The following is a 20,397-nucleotide window of genomic DNA, read 5'->3' as shown; positions in this document are numbered from 1 at the left end:
ATTCTGCCAAGAAGAGTGGTCAAATATCCAACAATAATTGTACTAGAAGCTTGTTGATGGCTACCAAAAGTGTTTGGTTGAGGTGCATCTTGCTAAGGCACTTAGCACTGAGCCAAATATTATTGGTGATATAAAAAAATGAAAACTTGTACATCCAGTTTTTATTTTTTAAAGTCATGACAGATGTATGTTTGGAGTTTAGTCTGTTACTGTTGCTATTTTTTACCATTTCTTCTTGGAGCAACTGTAACCCACATAATTTCCTAAGGGGTTAATAAAGTATTCTGATTCTGATAGTTTCAGGCTACATGCCCTGCCATTATCCAATGACACATCTGCTTACCTGTATCTTTTGCTTGTTTCTCCTCCTCTTCTTTTCTATTTTTTCTAAGCTGAGGACTTGATGGCTTTGAACTTTTCTTGTCCATCTTGGTTTTAATTTTGCACTCCAGTACGAACACCCATTCCCCAACCCGAGCATCACCACAACATAACCTAATAGACCTACACCTTAGTTCACAGATTCACTTTGTCTAGGGTTTATGTCTGGGATTTCGCACAACCCAGGATTCAAATCATGAATACATAATGGGCTTGGACTGACAACATTATGAATGAAATGTGCTCTGGAAGCAGCCGGCCGCCTGCCCTTTCGACGGGTTGTGTGTGAGACTTTAAATCATCAAACTATAAATTTTAAATTTTAAATTGTTATTGATCCCTTTATCCCTAGTCGTAAAGTGTATATTTACTTTCTTACTCTTCTTATATTTATTGTTTGTTTACTTGCACTGCTGTAACTGGAGCCTCATCGTCTCGTCTCTCTATATACTGGACTGTATGTTGCGGTATGTATGCTGTATGTAACGATGCCGCCCCGGGCAACCGCCCGTATTAAAAACCGCTACTGGTTGTCAGGTCCAGAGCCAAAGGGTATAATGTATTCTGAATACTTTGGATTACTTAATATATTATCATGCTTTTTACAACTACATGAATGTACTATTGCTGTGTGATTTATTACTATTTATTACTATTTATTACTATTACTGAAGGTTACTCGCCATACCAATACCAACTAGATTTTTAAATCTTAATATAAAATGAGTAACAGTAGGGTGGACATTAGGTAAGGCCGCACTTTTTGCAGCGATCTCATATAGAAAACTATTCGCGCGTATATAAAACAGGTTTGCGGCTCCGAGCCGTCCTAAAGAAACTTCTGGCGAGCTCGTAGCCGAAAACTAGCTACCCTTAACTTGTCTGGGTCAACTTTGCCAGCGAGACAGAGAGGGGCGTTGAAAGGTTGTTTCGGAGGAAAACAGAACACAGTGTACAGTCGAGTCTTAACAGCTTACTTACAACTGGGCTGGTCAGGCACTCTTTTTGGCTGCAGTGGTTATTATTACATTTACATGCTTCCATCTCCCGATTCTGCTCGGTGACAACTCTGACTTTCCACTCCAGTTTTTCTCTCCCTTCCTCGCGCTCACACACACACGGGTATGGCAGTCCATTCTCCCTGCAGCATGGACTACACTGCCCATCAGGCTACATTATTTAGGGCTATGCCTGTAACACTCTGCCTATTGCCTTCATATTAAATCATTTTTGTGAATAACTTTTTAAAAATATTTCTTCACGTCATTATGCGGCCGCAAGTAGGGGTGACATGGGCCGCGAGATTGAGACGCAGGCATTAGAGCCTCTTAATGCGTGTTTTGTTTGGGTTTCCCTGGCGTGGAATTACCAAAAATAGAGATGTCATAGCCTAACACGTGAAACAGGAAAAGACCACCGTGTAATCCATTTATTTAAAAAAAAAAAAGCTGTATTCTGAATAACACCCTTTTAAAAGGTTACTGTAACGGAATACAGTTACTCATATTTTGCATTTTAAATACGTAACGCCGGTACATGTATTCCTTTACTTGCAAACACGTCTAGCAATTACATAAACATAAATTTAAGCATCCATTGCAATGTCTTCATGGTGTATCTCTACATAAGGAAATTACATATGTGATATAATGTTATTAAGCTAAAAAATACAGTTAAAAAGCCTACCATAATACAATTACTTGAACACACTGAAAGAAAAAACATTGAGATGACTAGACATCGGTTTCTGTGCAATTTCAGTGCAACTACGCTCCAGTCCAGATGGAGGCGACATTTTTTATTGTGTTTGAAATTTTTAACAATTTAACCCTCAAAGGTACAAGGAAGAGGAAGAAGAAAACCCGGGGTCGAACATGCATTGATTGGTTATTTCAAGCAGGGAAGTTTGCCGGCGTGGTAGGAGATCTCACACACATCGGTGTCTCCCTGTACGCTCCTGTTAACCTTCCCGCTTCTGCGCAGCTCGACCCGGCCAAAGCTGTCCAGCCTGCCTGCCCCCCCTGTGTGTGTGTGTGTGTGCGCGCGCGCGCGTGTTTGTGTTAGCCCTCTGGGAGCAGCATGTCTGATTACAGCTCTCTGCCATCAAATGGAGTCGGAGCAGGAATGAAAAACGACGCTTTCGCAGATGCCGTTCAGCGAGCCAGACAGGTAATCCAAGCGCTCGACTACGAGAGGAGTCAGCCGGCGAGCTAATTAGCTGCTCTGAAACCGCAGCTAGCATAACGACCAGTAACGTTAGCTTTAGTTAGCGAGGTAGCACACTAGCTAATAGCAAAGCCATTCATTTGCCCTACTTTCTGTTCAGATCGAGGCAATTGAATTGTGTGTGTTAGCATGGCTGTGTTACATAAATGAAATGTTTGTCCCTACCGCGATCCTTGAGGTAAATTTAGTGAACTTGGGCTAAGTAAGCAACATTTACTTATTACCCGTTAGTTAACGGTTAGCTGTTATATGGGGATCATCTCCATTCATTTATGAGGCATTTATTAGGTAACTGTATTATAGCATTATGGCTGTTTTGTTTCATGTAGATCATTGACTGAAAAGAGTTCAGGAGCCATCGTTTACTTTTTTTCACTGTAAAGGGTTATTTTTCAGCTAATGACTATTTTCATTAACAAGTATAGTTGTTTATTTCAACAAAATAAAAAAACACATCGTATATTTTATCTGGTGATAGTTATATTTTGAGATGTTGAATATAGATAATATTAAATTAATATTTTTTGATAAATTAAGATCGTTGAAGGTTATTTGTGATACTTGAAGGGACTGCTAGCATTGGATTATAGTTTCTTTGATATATTAGATTTAAATTAGTGTGGGGTTGTCTGACTGTCATGCTTCCATTAATTTGGGGCACAGTCACAATGGCTCATGTTTCAAAGTGGCTTCTAATATTATACTAAGTACTTAATATTTGATCAATTATATGTGGATAAGCCCAGGGAGTCAGAACAAACATTTATACAACAAGTGGTAGGATATTTATTATAATGCATAACACAACAAAGACGAACCAACAATAACCAATAATAAAAAGAAAATTAAACTACACCTTCATACAAAACGAACCTATTAAGTTATTCAGTTAGAGAAGAAATAAATGAACATACTGAATAGACATAGAAATAGAAACGAATAGACTTACTGAAAACATAATAAGTCAAAAACAAAGCTTGTTTAAAACAGTGATAAAATGGACATTTAAAGATAATTTATTCCAAACAGAAGCCGCTTGACACATGAAAACTTTTTTTAAACCATTTCTATGTGATACAAAAGGGACATTAAAAGACCTGGGGATCACATCTTTTTAATTTAAAATGTGGAGCAGAACTAAACATTGTTTTGGACTGTAAGAATAACCAGAGTTAAAATGATAACTCATTTGTACCAGCAATTCTTAAACAAGACAGTGTCCATATCAGCACTATGCAGTGAAGGGTTAATGAAAAGTCTGATACAAATCTGTAGTCAATTATATATAATATTAAGAGAATGATGATCAGTTTTGTAGGGATTCAATGCACTGCAATATTATCATTAGTTTATTCTTCCCAACCTGGCACATGCTCACATCTCTCAAAATTTCTACTCTTTCTTTGTAACAAACAACCCAAACCCCTGAATGCCGTGGGAGCATCATTTATTAGCACTACATTATCTCCTCATAATTAAACATATATTCATGTGTCTGTTGATTTGCAGTTTTAAATGTGAAGATCTTTTATTTATATGACATAAGCTGAACATGTCTGAAAGCTCCAAGCAATGTCAAAGATTTCTTACCAAAATAGACACATTTCAGATGTCTTAATGGTGTCTTTGCAAAGGTTTCTGGTTTAATCCAGTATTCACGTCTTTCCAGATTGCAGCTAAAATTGGTGGCGACGGTGTGTCCCCGACAAACAACGGAGGAGCCGAGAGCTACCCGTTCACATCACAGAAACGATCCCTGGAAGAAGGAGGTAGAAAATCTGATCAAACTTGGACTCTGTCTACAGTTTCCTTTACTCCACTTTGAAGGCTTACTATTATTTTTGTTTCCAGATGAACCCGATGCCAAGAAGGTAGCATCACAGAGTGAAAGAGATTCTGCAATGTGTACGTTAAACAATTCTCTAGTTACAATAACTCCTTTTTGCTCAGTTTCCACCTGCTCACCAGTTTTGAATCTCTTACAGCTATTGGAGCTCAGCTAGCTGCTCTGTCCCAGCAAAGGTTTGACTTTTATTTTTCTTTATGTAAACACCTTTTGCTGTTTATTGTTGAAACACTGTATGTCATTAATTATTCACGATCATGTGTCTGCAGTGTAAGGCCCTCCACAATGACAGAAGAGTGCAGAGTGCCTGATAGCATGGTTGGGCTCAGTGAGTAGACAAACCCTTCATAAACTGCACAAATTATTCCCGTGTTGCTATGTTACACATGTTCAGACTACACTCAACATTCTTCTGTTTTCCTTAAAGTCATTGGGCGAGGAGGCGAACAGATTAACAAAATTCAGCAAGAATCTGGCTGCAAAGTCCAAATTGCACACGGTGAGCTGTGATTAGTTAAGTAAACGGTGCCTCATTGATATACCATCGTCCCTTTTGATTTATAATTGTTATCATATCAATCCACAGACAGTGTTGGTCTGCCAGAAAGAAGCATTTCCCTCACAGGATCACCCGATGCCATACAGTAAGTTGGTCCTTTAAGTCTTTTAAATATTGGGAAAAGCTGTCAAGAAGTTTGGTTTGTGGTAAATTTTATTTCATTATTAATATCTGTAGGGAGAAATGGTAACAAGAGATTGATGGCCAGCCTAGTTAAATGATAGACAAACCTCCTGGTACAGCTTTAGATTGTGTGAAATCTTTATTTCCTGTGTACTTGTTAAGTTTCAGTGGTTTGCACTATTGGGATGAGTTTGGCCTCTAAGACATGACTCTGTGTTGTCTGTGTCCTATATTAAGCTTAAACCATAAATATGGTCCTTAAACTAATCATGTTTGCTATTGTATGTATACCATGAATCTTTAGGTGACTGGAGGAAGTTGGCATGCTCTCAGGGATTTGGACATGTTGTGTAACTGCTTGGATACTATAAGATGTCAGAAGCTTTATCAGTTCTAAGGCACTCTGTGCAACATAGATATAATGAAACTTGTCTAGGACAACAAGACAGGTTGACTGCATGGCGATTTAAAAAATATTGAATCATGGGCTGTGACTCTGCTGTAGCTTGTTCCCATTCTTTGTCGTCCTTGAGGCAATCGTTTTTGTGTTTTTTTTTGTTTGTTTTTTTTGGATCAGCGTGTTATTTCATGCAGCATTCCTGTTGGTTGGTCCTAGGTCGTACCTACAGTCACATTGGGAGATAGTCGTTATTATAAACATTTGGCAGGGTTACCTGTTCAAATCCTTGCAGCTTTCTGAGGCAATGCCATACTGTGTGCTGTAAAAGTTGCTTGGACTTTCTGCAGTAATGGTGTGAAATGTTAACTAGGTTGCGTCTGTGCCACATTAACCTTGTGTTCTTCAATCATTTCATGACCTTGATATGAATTTGCTTGCAGGAGAGCCAGGGCGATTCTAGATGACATTGTGTCCAGAGGTCACGAGTCAACCAACGGTCAGTCAAGTTCCATGCAAGAGATGATAATCCCTGCTGGAAAGGCTGGCCTTATTATCGGCAAAGGAGGAGAGACTATCAAACAACTGCAGGTGACACATGCAGCATTCAGTTATACAGATGGTGATGATTATTTATTTAACCAGGAAGAGATAGCCAGCAACACTGCTTTTGTAAGAGTGCAGAGATCAGTGGTTGCATAAATTAGTAACGCAAACAAATGTGCGCATAAAATGCACAAAATTAAGTATATAATTAAAGTAACAATCAAAGTTGCAAACTTGAAGCTGGGGAAAACTAAAACAGCAGAACAGTTAATTGTTTTGATATGTGCCAAGAAAGGCCTTAATAATCAGGAGTAACATTTAGAACCTGAGGTAACTCAAGGTCATATAAAGTGACTTTAAACATTTAGACCATCTCCTGAAGGTTGTTTTTAATTCCAAGATGAGGGAGCTGTAGAAATTAAAGCATAAAAATATTTGGAAAAAAATTATTATTACAAATAACACCTGACATATCACATACATAGTACGAAATCCAAGTGCAACAAATGAACAGTCTAATGTGCCGAAGTTTGGTTAATCTGCCATGTGTCTGTAATATACCTCTTCCTTAATTCTTAGGAGCGAGCTGGAGTCAAAATGATTCTTATCCAAGATGCGTCGCAGCCACCCAACATAGATAAACCTCTCCGTATCATTGGAGACCCATACAAAGTCCAGGTACCGTTTTGGGTTGAGTGGTTTCATTTGTGCGGGAAATATGTTAAGCTGCTGTTGGTTAAAATTTTTCATTGTGTTGCCTTTCTAGCAAGCTAAGGAGATGGTTAATGAGATCCTACGAGAGAGAGAACATCAGGGTTTTGGAGAGAGGAACGAATATGGATCAAGGATGGGAGGAGGGGGCATAGAAGTGAGTAAAGACAGTGTGTTTGAATTCGACCAGCACAGTGAGACACATCAACTCTGAATGGTTAAGTGTTTATTTAATGTTACAGATAGCTGTCCCGCGGCACTCTGTGGGAGTTGTGATTGGTCGCAGTGGAGAGATGATCAAGAAGATCCAGAGTGATGCTGGCGTGAAAATACAGTTTAAACCAGGTACACTCTCACTCTACTTTCACTGCATGTAATAAAATTGAAAAATATCTTCACCCCACTGGGCAGGTGGGCGACGTGGACACTCAAGTTTGGGAATACGATAACTCGAAAATGAGATGACATAGTTTTGAAATTCATACCATAGGTGCATCTGCTACAAATCTTGGATGAATTTGAATCGTGACTTTGACCTTGAGGTCAAGGTCAGAGCTCAAATTTTCTGAAAGTCTTGTGGGTGTGATAACTGAGAAGGAAGTCACCTAGGATGTTCACATTTATACCATACATACATCTACTCAGTATTGGTGGCTGGAAATTTTTGTTTGTTTGTTTTTGTCTCAATGTGGACTCTCATCAATAAACCCAACTGTCATTTTCCTACTCTTTACAGATGATGGTACAGGTCCTGAAAAGATTGCTCATATTATGGGTCCACCAGACCAGTGTCAGCACGCTGCCTCGATCATCACTGACCTGCTACAGAGCATCCGTGCCAGAGAGGAGGGTGGGCAAGGGGTAAGTACACGCTGAAGAGACGGGCAGGGGATGTAATTTAAAATGCTCAATTTAAACTCCATATTTTTTCTTCTTGGATTATGCTAGAGTAGCTTTGCATGATTCCAAATAATCCTTATTTATTGCATACTGGGTGTTTATGCAGACCCTCAGGTTATGTGTATGAAACAGATCATTTTAGCTCCTCTTTTCCTCTCTAGATAGGCTAGCCATTAAACAGAGAAGGTGCAAACACAAAGTGGGTGGGGCCAAAGCTGTGTGGCTGAGATGACCATTAAGTCAGTCTTCAGCCTGAACTTTTGGCACCCAGGGATAACTGTTATAAACACTGACCTCATTATTTGAAATGTTACACATGTTTATTAAGGGCCTCTTTAAGAAATTTTAATGTTGAATTTTGTGTTAATTAAAAAGAATGTGGCATGTCTCTTTCACAGGGTCCACCGGGTCCCGGTGCTGGTATGCCACCTGGTGGCCGAGGGCAGGGTAGAGGCCAAGGGAACTGGGGTCCACCAGGAGGTGAGATGACTTTCTCCATCCCTGCTCACAAATGTGGGCTTGTTATTGGCAGAGGAGGAGAGAATGTCAAGTCCATCAACCAGCAAACTGGTGCATTTGTGGAGATATCTCGTCAGCCACCTCCAAACGGTGACCCGAATTTCAAACTGTTCACCATCAGAGGGTCTCCACAACAGATTGATCATGCAAAGCAGCTTATAGAAGAGAAGATTGAGGTAGGTTCACATTACTTACAAAGCAGAGAATGACTTTAAGCAGCTGCCTAAAGATCCCATGCAGTCTGAAGTTATTGGTATAATGATTTTTATTCCCTGTTTTTCCAGGCCCCATTGTGTCCTGTGGGTGGTGGTCCTGGTCCAGGAGGGCCATCTGGTCCAATGGGTCCCTATAATCCGAACCCTTATAATGCAGGGCCTCCTGGTGGAGCTCCTCAGTAAGTACAGTGTGTAAATAGTTGTGCCAGTGTGTTTTCTTTCAGGGTTAACTCATATAAGTAGGTGGTTTATGCTTTAACTGTCCTGTCTCTCTGCAGTGGAGCTGCACCAGGTGGTCCCCAGTATTCTCAGGGTTGGGGAAATGCCTATCAGCAGTGGCAAGCCCCAAATCCATATGACCCCAGTAAGTCCTTTATTTATTTCTCTTTTGTTTGTTTCAGTACTTGATTTATTCCTCAACTCAATTTCATCTTTCCCAATTAGATAAGGCTGCAGCAGACCCAAATGCAGCATGGGCAGCCTACTATGCACAATATTACGGGCAGCAGCCAGGGGGGACAATGCCAGCTCAGAATCCAGGAGCTCCTGCAGCAGCAGCAGCACCAGGGGACCAGAGCCCGGCAGCCCAGACTGCTGGGGGTCAGCCAGACTACACCAAGGCTTGGGAAGAGTATTATAAGAAGATGGGCATGAGTAAGTTGGAACTAATTTTGAGTAAATAATGTTTATTAAGTCTGTAACTGACAGCCTTTAACAACTTCAAATATTTAATTCTTAAAGAATTTAAAAAGTCACAACCGTCAAATGTGCTGCCATCTCACAAGTGACTTTAATGCTAATATATTATTCATTCATCCATATGTGCTTGTAGCATGTAACTGTACATATATAATGTATGTTTGCACTTGTTTTTCTTTTCCAGCTCAGCCAGCAGGAGGGGCAGCAGCTGCTCCAGGCACAGCAGCAGCCCCCACAGCAGCTGCAGCAGGAGGAGCTGCACCTGGTGGCCAGCAGGACTACAGTGCAGCCTGGGCTGAGTACTACAGACAGCAGGCTGCCTACTATGGACAGACAGGCCAGGCTCCTGGACAAGCAGCTGCTCCACAGCAGGGACAACAGGTATGGCTGATGTTTAAAACTGACCTCATGGCTGCTTGGAAGGGGGTAAATTAATTAATTAGCTATATGTTTAATTAATGAAAAAAAAATTAATTTGGGAATAATCCCCAAATTTTGTGTATAGAATTCTGTAAAAATGGATAATAGAGTGATCCTCACAGCTATGAGATAACATTATGGTAGGCTACAAAACTGTTCTGGCAGCAGGGTAACAAATGGACACCGCCTCGTATAAAGATGGAGTAAAAAGCAAGATCTGGATATATGTGATTTGTAGTTCAGTTGGAATGGTAACATGCAAAAATGTATATGCATCTATGTCAAAGTGGGTTGGTCAAAAGACCAGCAATGATGTTTCCAACCATCACAGGTATGAGTTCACCGATGAAGTTAAGCTCAATTACACGTAGGATTTTTTTATATGAACCAGGGATGTTTTATCTTGGGTTAAGCTTCTCAACCAGTAGCTTAAATCAACCACATCAGTAGTTTCCATATTCTTCTGTCTAAAGATGGAAATGGCATTTACGTTGAATTATTTATTTGGCACCTTTCATGCAAGTTACCTTCAGTTCAAAGTATTTTACAGATAACTGACAAGAAGATGGAACAAAGCAAATAAACATTTATGAATCAAAATTTAAAATGACTCTTTGGTACCATAAGGGTATATCAACTGAATTTGAGAAAATATGGTAAAACTTAATACTAAAAGAAAATGGTTAAAGAAAACAGAAAAAGCCTTTTAAAAAAAAAAAAAAAAAAAAAGTTAATACCAGGAAATCGACTACATCAACTGTTGATTTTGATTGTAAGAACATTTTTGTCTTTTATTAGTGTGACTAGATCAGTGCTTCTCTATGACATCTTTTCTCTTCTTTTCAGGCCCAGTAAACGTGTGACGTGTTCTGTTGGGCGGATGTGTTGAATCTCCGGGCTTGGTTTTTTTTGTTTGTTTGTTTTTTTAAATTCCCAGTTTTTTGGGCTTTAATAGGACAATAAGCCTGTGGTTAACTCATCCTCTCAGACATTTTGTATTCAAACCTTCCTGTTTGTTTAATTTTTTTTTTTAATGAAATTCAAAAGGGAATGCGTTTTGCAGATGTATTGAAAAAAAGCACTAACTTACCCCTTCACCTCACCTTCACCTTGTAATACATCAGATGGTTTGGAATTTTTTTCTTAAATGTGAAATAATAAGCATCTTTGCTTGCAAGCTAGCACAACAGCATCTCAACAATGACTCACATGTCAGTAGTTTTCCCCTTCTGTTTGCTGAAGGTAAAAACTGTCTAGCAGTATTTTGAATATATTCAAAAAATTATGTTTGTATGGCAGAAGTTGTTGGTCCTTTTTTTTTTTTCTTCTTCTTCTTCTTCTTCTTGGTACTTTTTTAAACTTCAGTTTTTTTACAAAAAAAGATTCCAGTGTTTAAGTTGCAGGTGAACTTCTCCCTGCTGTCATAATTTCTTATTTTTAATTACATTCTTTGTGATTTTCCTCAAGCGGGCAAGTCTTGTGTGTCTGTATACAGTGTATGCTACTGAACAGAAGACCGTGTGTAAGTTGGCTGTAATAAGGCACTAACTGTCCTGCAGTTATGTAGGCTGGTTCTTTGTGCATGTATGTGTTTGTGTGCTTGACTGCCCTTGGTTTCATTTCTACATCTTTACAATGAAAAGAATAGTCTCTTTTCCAGTAAGTTCTCTTATTGTATGCTGATTTTTTTTTTTTCTTTTTGTTTGTTTTGTTTTTTACAGCTTGTTTTTAAATACTTAAATAAAAACATTCAATTACCAGTCTTGTGTGATAATCCCCTGTGCTGTTTGTAATGCCACATTAGCTAATATGCCTAAAATTAAAGTTATTCTTTCAAGTTTAATGTTTTTTATTCATATTTGAAAGTTTTCAACACTGAGATAAAAACTATAGCCTCTTTAATAGTATTGTAGGGGATACAAAATATTACCCCTGACAAGTAAGATAAGATCAGATAAATAAAAATAAAAAATCCAAGTGGACATCACAATCTCACTAAACATCTTCGTATATATCATCTCATTCTTAATGTCTTGACAAATTTTCCCAGGTTATTTTTTTTATATCAGATCACTAAGAAGAATTTTCACACCTGCCTATTTGTAACTAAAATCCTGGGCACGTCAAAAAACAAACAAACGCATGCATGTCTTCCTTTGTGGTTGCTTCCCTCGGGATGTTCCCCTTGTCGTGCCTTACTTTTGTTTGGGGTTTTGATGGACGCGAGTACTGGCGAGTGAGGGCCGCCCCGTGCAGCCTGTGAGCCAATCGGGACGGGCCTCTGACGGGCAACGGGGAACAGTTCAGGGGGAGATGGCGCCCAGCTCGAAATCTGAAAAGGACGACAGCAAACAGAAAAGCCAAAGAAAACACAAAGACCATGTCGTGAAGCTTCTTATGCGCGGAAAGGTAGGCATGCATCAGCAGGACCTGAAGAGAAAGGTTTAGAATGAGCCGTCAAAGAGAAGGCCTCTACGCTTTCAGGAGCTTCTGAGGCCAGCTAGGAGCTAGCTGCTAACTAGCACCGCGGCTAACTTAATAACAGCCAACGGCTGGCAGGTGGCTAATTGGCTAATGCTCCAAACTGTAAAACAATGCAGCTTCCCTGCTCTATGTTATGATATTTATCCATTTTACTTCCCAAGTTGGTTTGCAGATGGCCCATACACATTTTAATGCAACCGAACCGTGTTAAAGTGCTAGCCACTTAAGCCACATTTGTAAAGGTCTATTTGATCTGAGTTTTAACTTTACCAGTCAGCTTTAGCGTTTATTCAACCGCAGCAGCACACCTCAGATTTAATGGCAGTCTTTGTGCATCAAGCGTAATTCATGTACTGTTCGTGTCGTCTTACTGTGCTGGGCATTACACGAAGATGAAGCACAGCAAAATTGCAAAGTATTTTGGGCTTTATGTTACACCGTGTGCTAATTAGCTATATCTACCTCCACTGTGGTTTCTTTCCTGCAGCTGTCAGGGCAGTTTTCTCAGCGCCTGTTCAGGAAGCTGCCACCTCGAGTGTGTGTACCATTGAAGAACATCGTAAGCGAGGAGTTCCTCAGAGCAGGGTACGTATGTGTTTACTGCATTGCTTTACTGTGATTAAAGAACCTTGACTGGCACAGTATGCTTCATTACATTCATGTATACCACACTGGCTGCATCTCAAATAGACTGGGATTATTGGTGACTGAATCAGAGCTGTTGACACTTGTGACACATGGCTGTCTCTTGAAGCTATGAGGGTTCAAAGATGCTGGAAAAAATTTGTTAAAAGCACCAAGTTTCCACCCGCCTCTGGTGTACTTTCAGTACCTGGTACTCAGAAAATATTCATAGTATGAAAATAAAATTTTCCATATGTTCTTTGAATATGATAACATTACTGTATTTAAAAAAAAAAAAAAAAAAGGAATTAGCAGATTCTGAGGATGTCTGGTGGGTAATTGTTGTTATTTTGTATTGTTCATTGTGGAGCATATATGACACCAGTACTTTATCTTTTTGTTTTCAGGCACATCTTTCTTGGCTTCACAAAATGTGGACGCTACGTTCTGTCTTACACCAGTGATTGTGGAGAAGATGATGATTTCTCTTTCTATACTTATCATCTTTATTGGTGGGAGTTTAACCTGCACAGCAGACTCAAGCAGGTAACAAAAAATCTAATTGTAATATATAAATATAATTGTAGAATTTATTTTTATTTTCTTTAACTCCTTTGGTTTCTCTTTAGGTCCATCATGTGCGACTGTTTGCAGGAGAGGAAATCTACAGTGACCTTTACCTTACAGTATGTGAGTGGCCAAATGATCACTCCAAAATTGTCATCTTCGGCTTCAAGTAAGGAATGATAATTATTTTTATGAATGGCAAAAATAACCTTATTGCAAGCCACAGGTAGTGATGGCTAAATTATGTGTTGGTGTGTATGTTTCTGCTAAGTACACGCAGCTCCAACTCAGTCCTGATGAATCTAATGATGAGTGATGAGAACAATAGAGACATCTACATCACCATCGCCTCCATGCCGCCTCCTAAACCTTGCGCTCAGTGCTGTCCTGTTCCTTCAGTCACTACTATACGCACAGGTTAACAAAAAAAAACATACAGAGCTACTACTTCACCACTCTCATTACGTTTTCCTCTCTCACTCTCATCAGACATTATCACTTTTTTCCACAGGAAGTGGTGAGTGTCTTGAACACGGATATGTGCTCAACAGCAGGTACCAGGTGGTATATCCGTTCCCCACTTTTCAGCCAGCTTTCCAGCTTAAGAAGGACCAGGTCATTCTGTTAAACACTAGCTACTCTCTTGTAGCCTGTGGCATCTCACTCTGCCCAGGTAAGACACACACAAATAGTAAAATTGCCACATTTCTCATCTCTTTATAATGCGTCAGATAAGGTTTTTATGGATTTAAGATCACCACATTATGAATTTCCTTATCAATGAGTCCACAAGGGTTTACGCAGCTGAAAAGACCACCCAGACTCTGCAGACTGTGCACATACACAGACTGGTAATATAATGGATGCAGTTTCCGAGCATAAAAGAGAAAGGCAGTGTTGGAAGATCCTCAATTCTGCATTCATTCTGTTTGCCAGCAGGCAAGTGATTTTGCACTGGTTGCAAAATCACTTACGATTGCAAATAGGGAAATTGCTCTCATCTCCCCTAATCTGTGACTTCAGTAGACACTTAGGTTATGAGTCACACGTTTCAAGTTCTATAAACCGTGATGTTGAGTTTGTAGATTTTGGTCTGTTTTTGAGTCGCTAAGCGGGTAAAAGCCTGTGAATGTGTGGTAGTGCTCGGTTTCTCAGATGTGCACCTTGCTCATCACATCTCATTGCAAAACACTGAGATGGTGACAGTGAAAAGACTCACCTAGAAGTTTTGGAACCAGAGGGTCATATCATGCTGGCTATATCCCCCCTCTTTAAATTCTATCCAGGTAAATAGAACAAAAAGAATATTTTATTTTTGCTGTCAGGATGTTAACATCAGTTGTTTTTGCTTTTTTTAATGCATAGGTGCATGGTGTGTCCATGTACAAATATCTTCTTTTTTTGTTTGCTTTGTTAATTGTAGGAGCATATATGTTGATCATATCCAGAAACATGGCTGTTCATAGACACACCTTTAACAGCAACTCACTCTTATCTCCAGATAGGATTAGAAGGAACAGTGCTACACTGAGTAGAGGCCTAAAAATGTTTGTGTCTTCAAGAGTAAAAAACCTTCACAGTGATGTTTTGCTGTCTGATTTTATCATTATTAGTTTTTTCATTCTTTTTTTCTTTGTGTTTGCTTCAGGTAAACAGGGTCAGTCATCGCAAATCCTTTACACAAAGAGAGCAGCCCTGTCAAGTCAAGCTTCGACGTCTTTTTCCTCCTCTTCTTTGGTCCCTTCTTCCTCACTACCTCAAGAATCTCCTGAACATCGACTTCCACCTAGCAGACCCACTCCAGTCCCCTCATCTCCTAGCCATTCACAAGCAGCGATGCGAGCCCGGGAGTTTGCTGCTGACCTTTTCAGGCGAGCCCAGGGAGGAGGGAAAGATGGTGAAGGCCAGGGGGAGAGGAGAACGTCTGATGGTGGTGTAAAAGAGGCAGTACAGTCAACTGGAGACAAAGGGACCATTGCAGAGACTGTGAGAGAGGAGGGTGGTTGTAAAGGGTTGAGCGTAGAAGAGAGAAGGACTAATTTACTACAACCATTAACCTCAGGTGTTAGCCATAGTCTGCCACAGGTATCGGAACAAGTGATGTCTCCCGCCTCTTCTTCCTCATCCCCGTCAGCCACTCCAACTATGTCTTCATGCCAGGAAGCCAGCCCCAGTGAGCCTGGATATGTAAACTACTCACGCCTACACTACCGCTTACAACAGCCAGGGGCAGCAGAGCAGAATGCAGGAGGTGCAGGAGGTGAGAGATGATAAAAGAGAGAGTCAAAGAATGTGTCCGGTCAGATCCAAAGTATTTCTTCTGACTGGTATTTCTTCCTCATTTGTTTTTCTAGGTTATGAAGATGATAAAGTCCAGCTGCCTTTCACAGTCACAGATCTGAAAGGACGTAACCTCCAGCTGGTTACAGGGCCACACAATGGACAGGTAGGTGTTGGTGCATGTGACTGTAAAGTCAATGGAGAACATGTATGGAAGTAGCAGTAAGGAATAAGTAAGAACTGTCCTGGGGATGTTGGAGTTACAGGGCTGAGTAACCAGAATGGACATGAATTAGACACTTTGAAGACAAAGGTAGAGAGGCAAAGCTGAGATGGTTTGGACACGTACAGAGTATTTTTGTGCGTGTGGTTGATCATGAATTTGTACTTTTTGTTTTGCAGAGTGTTTGTGTTGAGCAGCTGACTCTGGATTTTGAATATCTAATCAATGAGGTGATCAGGAGTGATGCTGCCTGGGCCACACAGTTCTGCTCCTTTAGTGACTATGATGTTGTGATATTGGAGGTCAGCACACACACACACACACACACACACACACACACACACGAAGCTCAGGACACTCGCATTGTCTAATTTACACCCGACTCAAGGTTGCTGTAGCTTTTATGAAACTTGTCATATATGCAGACTGTTTTTATTGTGTTTATTATAAAGTCTTACAGTATTAAAACAGTACTTTCATGTTGCATCACGGCGTAGACTGCAAATACCAGTTCTCATTAAACCTTTGGGTCTTAAAAACTAAGCTGTGTAACTTATCAGTCAGCTGACGCTGCAGCCACTAGCTGGTTGTTTTAGTAAGGTATGGTGACTGTTTGTTCCAAAATGTTACATCATCATCTGCAACTGCAAACAAAAGCAAGAGAAGTCCATAGACTAGTTGTTCCACTTTTTTTTTTTTTTTTTTTTAAATACTGGTTGCTAGTGACGGGACACAGCTACAACATGTAGACAGCATCCTGCAAAACAACTAATCTGATATTGAGTGTGAGCAATATTATGCACAGCTCAAAGTGTACGTTTCAGCGACATTTAAAATATGATTTGATTTTTAAAGAATGTGAATCTTAGTTTTAAACAGTCCTCCGCTTTCTCTCCTCTGAGTCAGGCTGGTGTATTGCATTGTTTAAAGTTGATTCTAATAGTTTGTTTGTTACTTTCCAAATTGTAATTGATCTCAGATCATGTTGGTATTTATATCTTGGGACTTAATTGAAAAAGTGTCATCCTAAAAATACCTGCCTTTGTGAATCTTAAACTCAGTTTTAGAGAACATATTGAGCCCTAAATGAAGTAATTGAAGGTTAAATTCGTTTTTTATTATTGTAATATGGCCTGTAGTAATTTGATTTTGGAGTTAGGAAGACACTTGCACATGCTTCATTCCTAAAAGAGCCTAGTTATGGTTACACTTAATTACTGCAATGTTGCTGCCTCTACAGATCATTGTCTAGACCAGGGGTAGGCAACGCCAGGCCTCGAGTGCCGGTGTCCTGCAGGTTTTAGATGTGTCCTTGATTCAACACAGCTGATTCAAATGGCTAAATTACCTCCTCAACATGTCTTGAAGTTCTCCAGGGGGCTGGTAATGAACTAATCATTTGATTCAGGTGTGTTGACCCAGGGTGAGCTCTAAAACCTGCAGGACACCGGCCCTCGAGGCCTGGCGTTGCCTACCCCTGGTCTAGACTCACTTTTGCATCTAATTTATTGTCCAGTACACATCACAGTTTGACTAGTATTGGCAGGGATAGCTCAGTAGGTAGAGTGGTTGCCCCACGATAGGAAGCTTGTGGGTTCGACCCCACTGAACGCCTACCCTGAGGTACCCCTGAGCAAGGTACCGTCCCTACACACTGCTCCCCGGGTGGCTGCCCACTGCTTCACTTAAATGCAGAGGAGTAATTTCCCTACGGGGACTAACACATACACATTATTATTATTAATATTATTTGTATATTTTTAACAACAAAGCCAAATGGAGTAAAGTCTTCCTGATTTGTCACAAACCTACACTTAAGATTTTTCCCTCGTTTAGACCTCTTAAGGATACTTGTATTTTTGCAGAACTTGGAGGCATAGTGTTCTCTTATTTTGCACCTTGGTCACAGAGTAACCTTCATAACAACAAGAACTAAAGGTTAATGTTTTTGTTTCGCTGGTGGGTTTAAAGAGCTTATAAATGATTCTGTAACTGAAGAGTGCAACTGTTGCTCCAGAGGTGGATTTTAGATTATGTGTTGCTGTCTGTTTATGGAAAATGCAGCTTTATCATTTTTGCAGGCTTTTGTTTCCTTGGTTATGCTTCCCTTGAAAAAAGAAAAGAGATATTAATCTCAAGGGACTTTCTGGTTAAATTAAAAATAAAAAAGCAAGGCTTAAATACACACAGTCAGTGTTTAAGCCTGTTCAGTAGATTGTATGAATTTTTTGCAGTGTTTTTTTTTTTTTTTTTTTTTTTTAATTTCTAGTCCACTAGTTTTCTCCAACTAGGAAATTTCTGATTTCCTTAATTTTAATTTCATACATTTAGTGCATGAACCATGGAAGAACACTTTGCATGTAGGTAACATGTTTTTGATGTGTATCAGGTGTGTCCAGACAGCAACATTGTGATGATCAACATTGGTCTGCTGTTACTAGCATTCTCCAACTCTGACGAGGAGCACTGCAGGTACTTCGCCTGCTCTTTTACCCTAAAGCACCTCGACCCTCACCTGTTTGACCCGCCTTGGATTTTTGACCCGGTGGCTCTTTTTGTTTTCAGGCCAAACACATACCATTCCAACCTGCAGGTTAGCTGGGACCTCAACACGGGTGTATGTCGCACTGTGGGTGTTGGCGATCTCACAGAAGTCAAGGGTCAGACAAGGTGAGCCCTGCAAGCCTGTACCACATACACAGGTTCTCTCTGCCTCCTGTTTCTCGTTAGTTCAGTTGTATTGAAAGGTTTTGTCTGTCCGTCAGCGGGACCGTCTGGAGTTCGTACAGGAAATCCTGTGTGAACACGGTGATGAAGTGGCTTGTCCCCGAGAGCAGCTCCCGTTACATCAACCGCATGACCAATGAAGCTCTCCACAAGGGTGAGTATATAGACACAGAAACAGATGAACATAAATCCTCCCAAATAAATCTGTCAAAAATAAAAACTGCCAAATGTTAAGTCCTTTTTGGAGAAATGAGGCCTTAGTGAGCTGTAAGATAGAAGATCAGAATAAACAAGAGAGCCTTTGACTTTCTAGTCCCAAAAAAATACTGCACTTTCTTTCTGTGTTTAGGACCAAACATTTGACAGCAATAGGCTTTCTGTGCCCCCTGTTTAGAGACCAAAAGCACATCAAAAACATTAAAAGATGAGACTTCTCAGATGTTAAGGACCTGTGTATTTGGACTAATGTTTCTGACTGATTGAAAAGATGAATTGATTGCTTTGTTTTTTAAGTATATGGGATGAGTTTTTATGTTACCAATGATGAAATCACATTCCACCTCATCTATTAAATTACTAAGCTTAATACTAGAAGTCAACTGAGAAAAAAGTAAAGACTGATCCCCTGCGCAGCTTTAATCCAAACTAATGTTTCTTCCTTATACTGAAAAAGAAATAGAGATCTGACTTCTCTTCCTTAACCCTCTCAGGCTCAAATTAAACTTTTTGTTGCTAATGCACAACAAAGTCCTGCAGTGGTACTTCTGAGTAAAAAAAACTCATAAAATATGTATGTGGGGTAATCAGGTTGTTAGTTTTTAACTGTTGCAAATCGGCAACGCCTGCCTCCAGAGGGTTTAAAAACTTCTTTTTTTTTTTATTTTTAGTTTTCATCTTTTGTATCAATAAAAGAAAAAGAGAGAGAGAGAGTTAAGTCCCGCTCTTTTCTCACCTGCAGGCTCATCTCTGCAAGTGTTGGCAGATAGTGACCGGTGTACCTGGATTGTATTGTGAAGGAAGAAGAGATCCACATGTGTCCAAACAACATAAAGAAAAGCACACAGAAGTACACGTTGACATGAGCTCACCTGCAGTATCGACCTTAATCGGAGGCTCCGTTTGTAGCACGTGTTGCTAAAGCCGAACAAAGAACCAGATGAAATACTGTAAAGGTTTTTGTGTGTTTTTTGTAATTGTGTACTGAATTGTTGTAACAACCAAAACCAAGAGCTGGACTGAACAAAGACTTCATTTTTACTTTTGTTTTTATACATTAAGGCAGTTTTATTGTCAGTGAGTGTGAGTAACTGAATGTATGTGATATCTGTACCTGTGTGATGTGCACAAGGTGGGTGTGTGAGAAATTTAACAGATTTTGCTGCTTCTGAACTCATTTCTCATCCAGTGTGGACCAGCTCTGTCCAGCTGTGTGTAAGGCTGCAGTATTTGAAATTTGAAAAACTCTACTGCTTCACTTGATTTCTGTTTTTGTTTTTTTAAAACCCTCGTCAGTGGAACCAGGAGTCACCTGCTTGGCTGGCTGCTGTCGTGCTGTATGAGTGACAGCATGGAATACAGACTGTATTCTGCTGGGATCTTTTGTTTAAATAAAATGTTCAAAAGCGTTATGAGTGTGCTGTGATGATAACTGGATACATGAAAATAATCCAACAGTCTGCAGAGAAGATCTTGCCTGGAGGGGAAATAATTACCACAAAAGTTGTCATGTGACTTCAGCTGAAGCAGTGCTGGTTCCCTAACTAGAACCATTTATATACAAAACAGAACAGGCCCAACATTGGAACAGACCACACTGTCTAGTACTAAAGTTACATTATAAAGACGCAAAGAGCTGGTTTCGCTCAAGGAAAACATGCACAGAGAAGAGGTAAAAGTACTCCACATGTTTAACCGATTAACATACAAATAAAACACAAACGTGTTTTGTTT

At 39.9% G+C, this 20,397-nt stretch overlaps 2 protein-coding genes across 3 annotated transcripts; both read left to right on the top strand.

Moving 5' to 3' along the window:
• The first annotated feature begins 2,240 nt into the window (after positions 1-2,240).
• Positions 2,241-11,302, top strand: LOC120716749 (KH-type splicing regulatory protein). The gene is made up of 18 exons (XM_040004353.1): positions 2,241-2,550; positions 4,277-4,376; positions 4,459-4,512; positions 4,593-4,629; positions 4,723-4,781; positions 4,881-4,952; positions 5,040-5,097; positions 5,976-6,123; positions 6,658-6,756; positions 6,845-6,946; positions 7,032-7,134; positions 7,526-7,650; positions 8,088-8,384; positions 8,493-8,602; positions 8,702-8,787; positions 8,868-9,077; positions 9,307-9,503; positions 10,389-11,302. The coding sequence occupies exons 1-18, from the start codon at positions 2,461-2,463 to the stop codon at positions 10,395-10,397; spliced, it is 1,956 nt and encodes a 651-aa protein (XP_039860287.1). The 5' UTR covers positions 2,241-2,460; the 3' UTR covers positions 10,398-11,302.
• Positions 11,303-11,769: 467 nt separating this feature from the next.
• dcaf15 (DDB1 and CUL4 associated factor 15) lies at positions 11,770-20,072 on the top strand. Of its 2 annotated transcripts, none has more exons than XM_040004355.1 (13): positions 11,770-11,951; positions 12,514-12,611; positions 13,058-13,196; positions 13,280-13,386; positions 13,489-13,634; positions 13,729-13,890; positions 14,866-15,468; positions 15,572-15,663; positions 15,900-16,022; positions 18,110-18,192; positions 18,286-18,390; positions 18,486-18,601; positions 19,406-20,072. In XM_040004355.1, the coding sequence occupies exons 1-13, from the start codon at positions 11,856-11,858 to the stop codon at positions 19,459-19,461; spliced, it is 1,926 nt and encodes a 641-aa protein (XP_039860289.1). In that variant the 5' UTR covers positions 11,770-11,855; the 3' UTR covers positions 19,462-20,072. The 2 variants fall into 2 exon arrangements, with proteins under 2 accessions (XP_039860289.1, XP_039860288.1); XM_040004354.1 differs by having other exon boundaries at positions 14,866-15,477.
• Positions 20,073-20,397: the final 325 nt, after the last annotated feature.

This window comes from Simochromis diagramma, unplaced genomic scaffold, assembly GCF_900408965.1.
Source record: "Simochromis diagramma unplaced genomic scaffold, fSimDia1.1 OVJJ01000487.1, whole genome shotgun sequence".
NCBI classification, from domain to species: Eukaryota; Metazoa; Chordata; class Actinopteri; order Cichliformes; family Cichlidae; genus Simochromis; species Simochromis diagramma.
The sequence above is the reverse complement of the archived record's forward strand: the minus strand, read 5'-3'. Positions and strand labels throughout refer to the sequence as shown.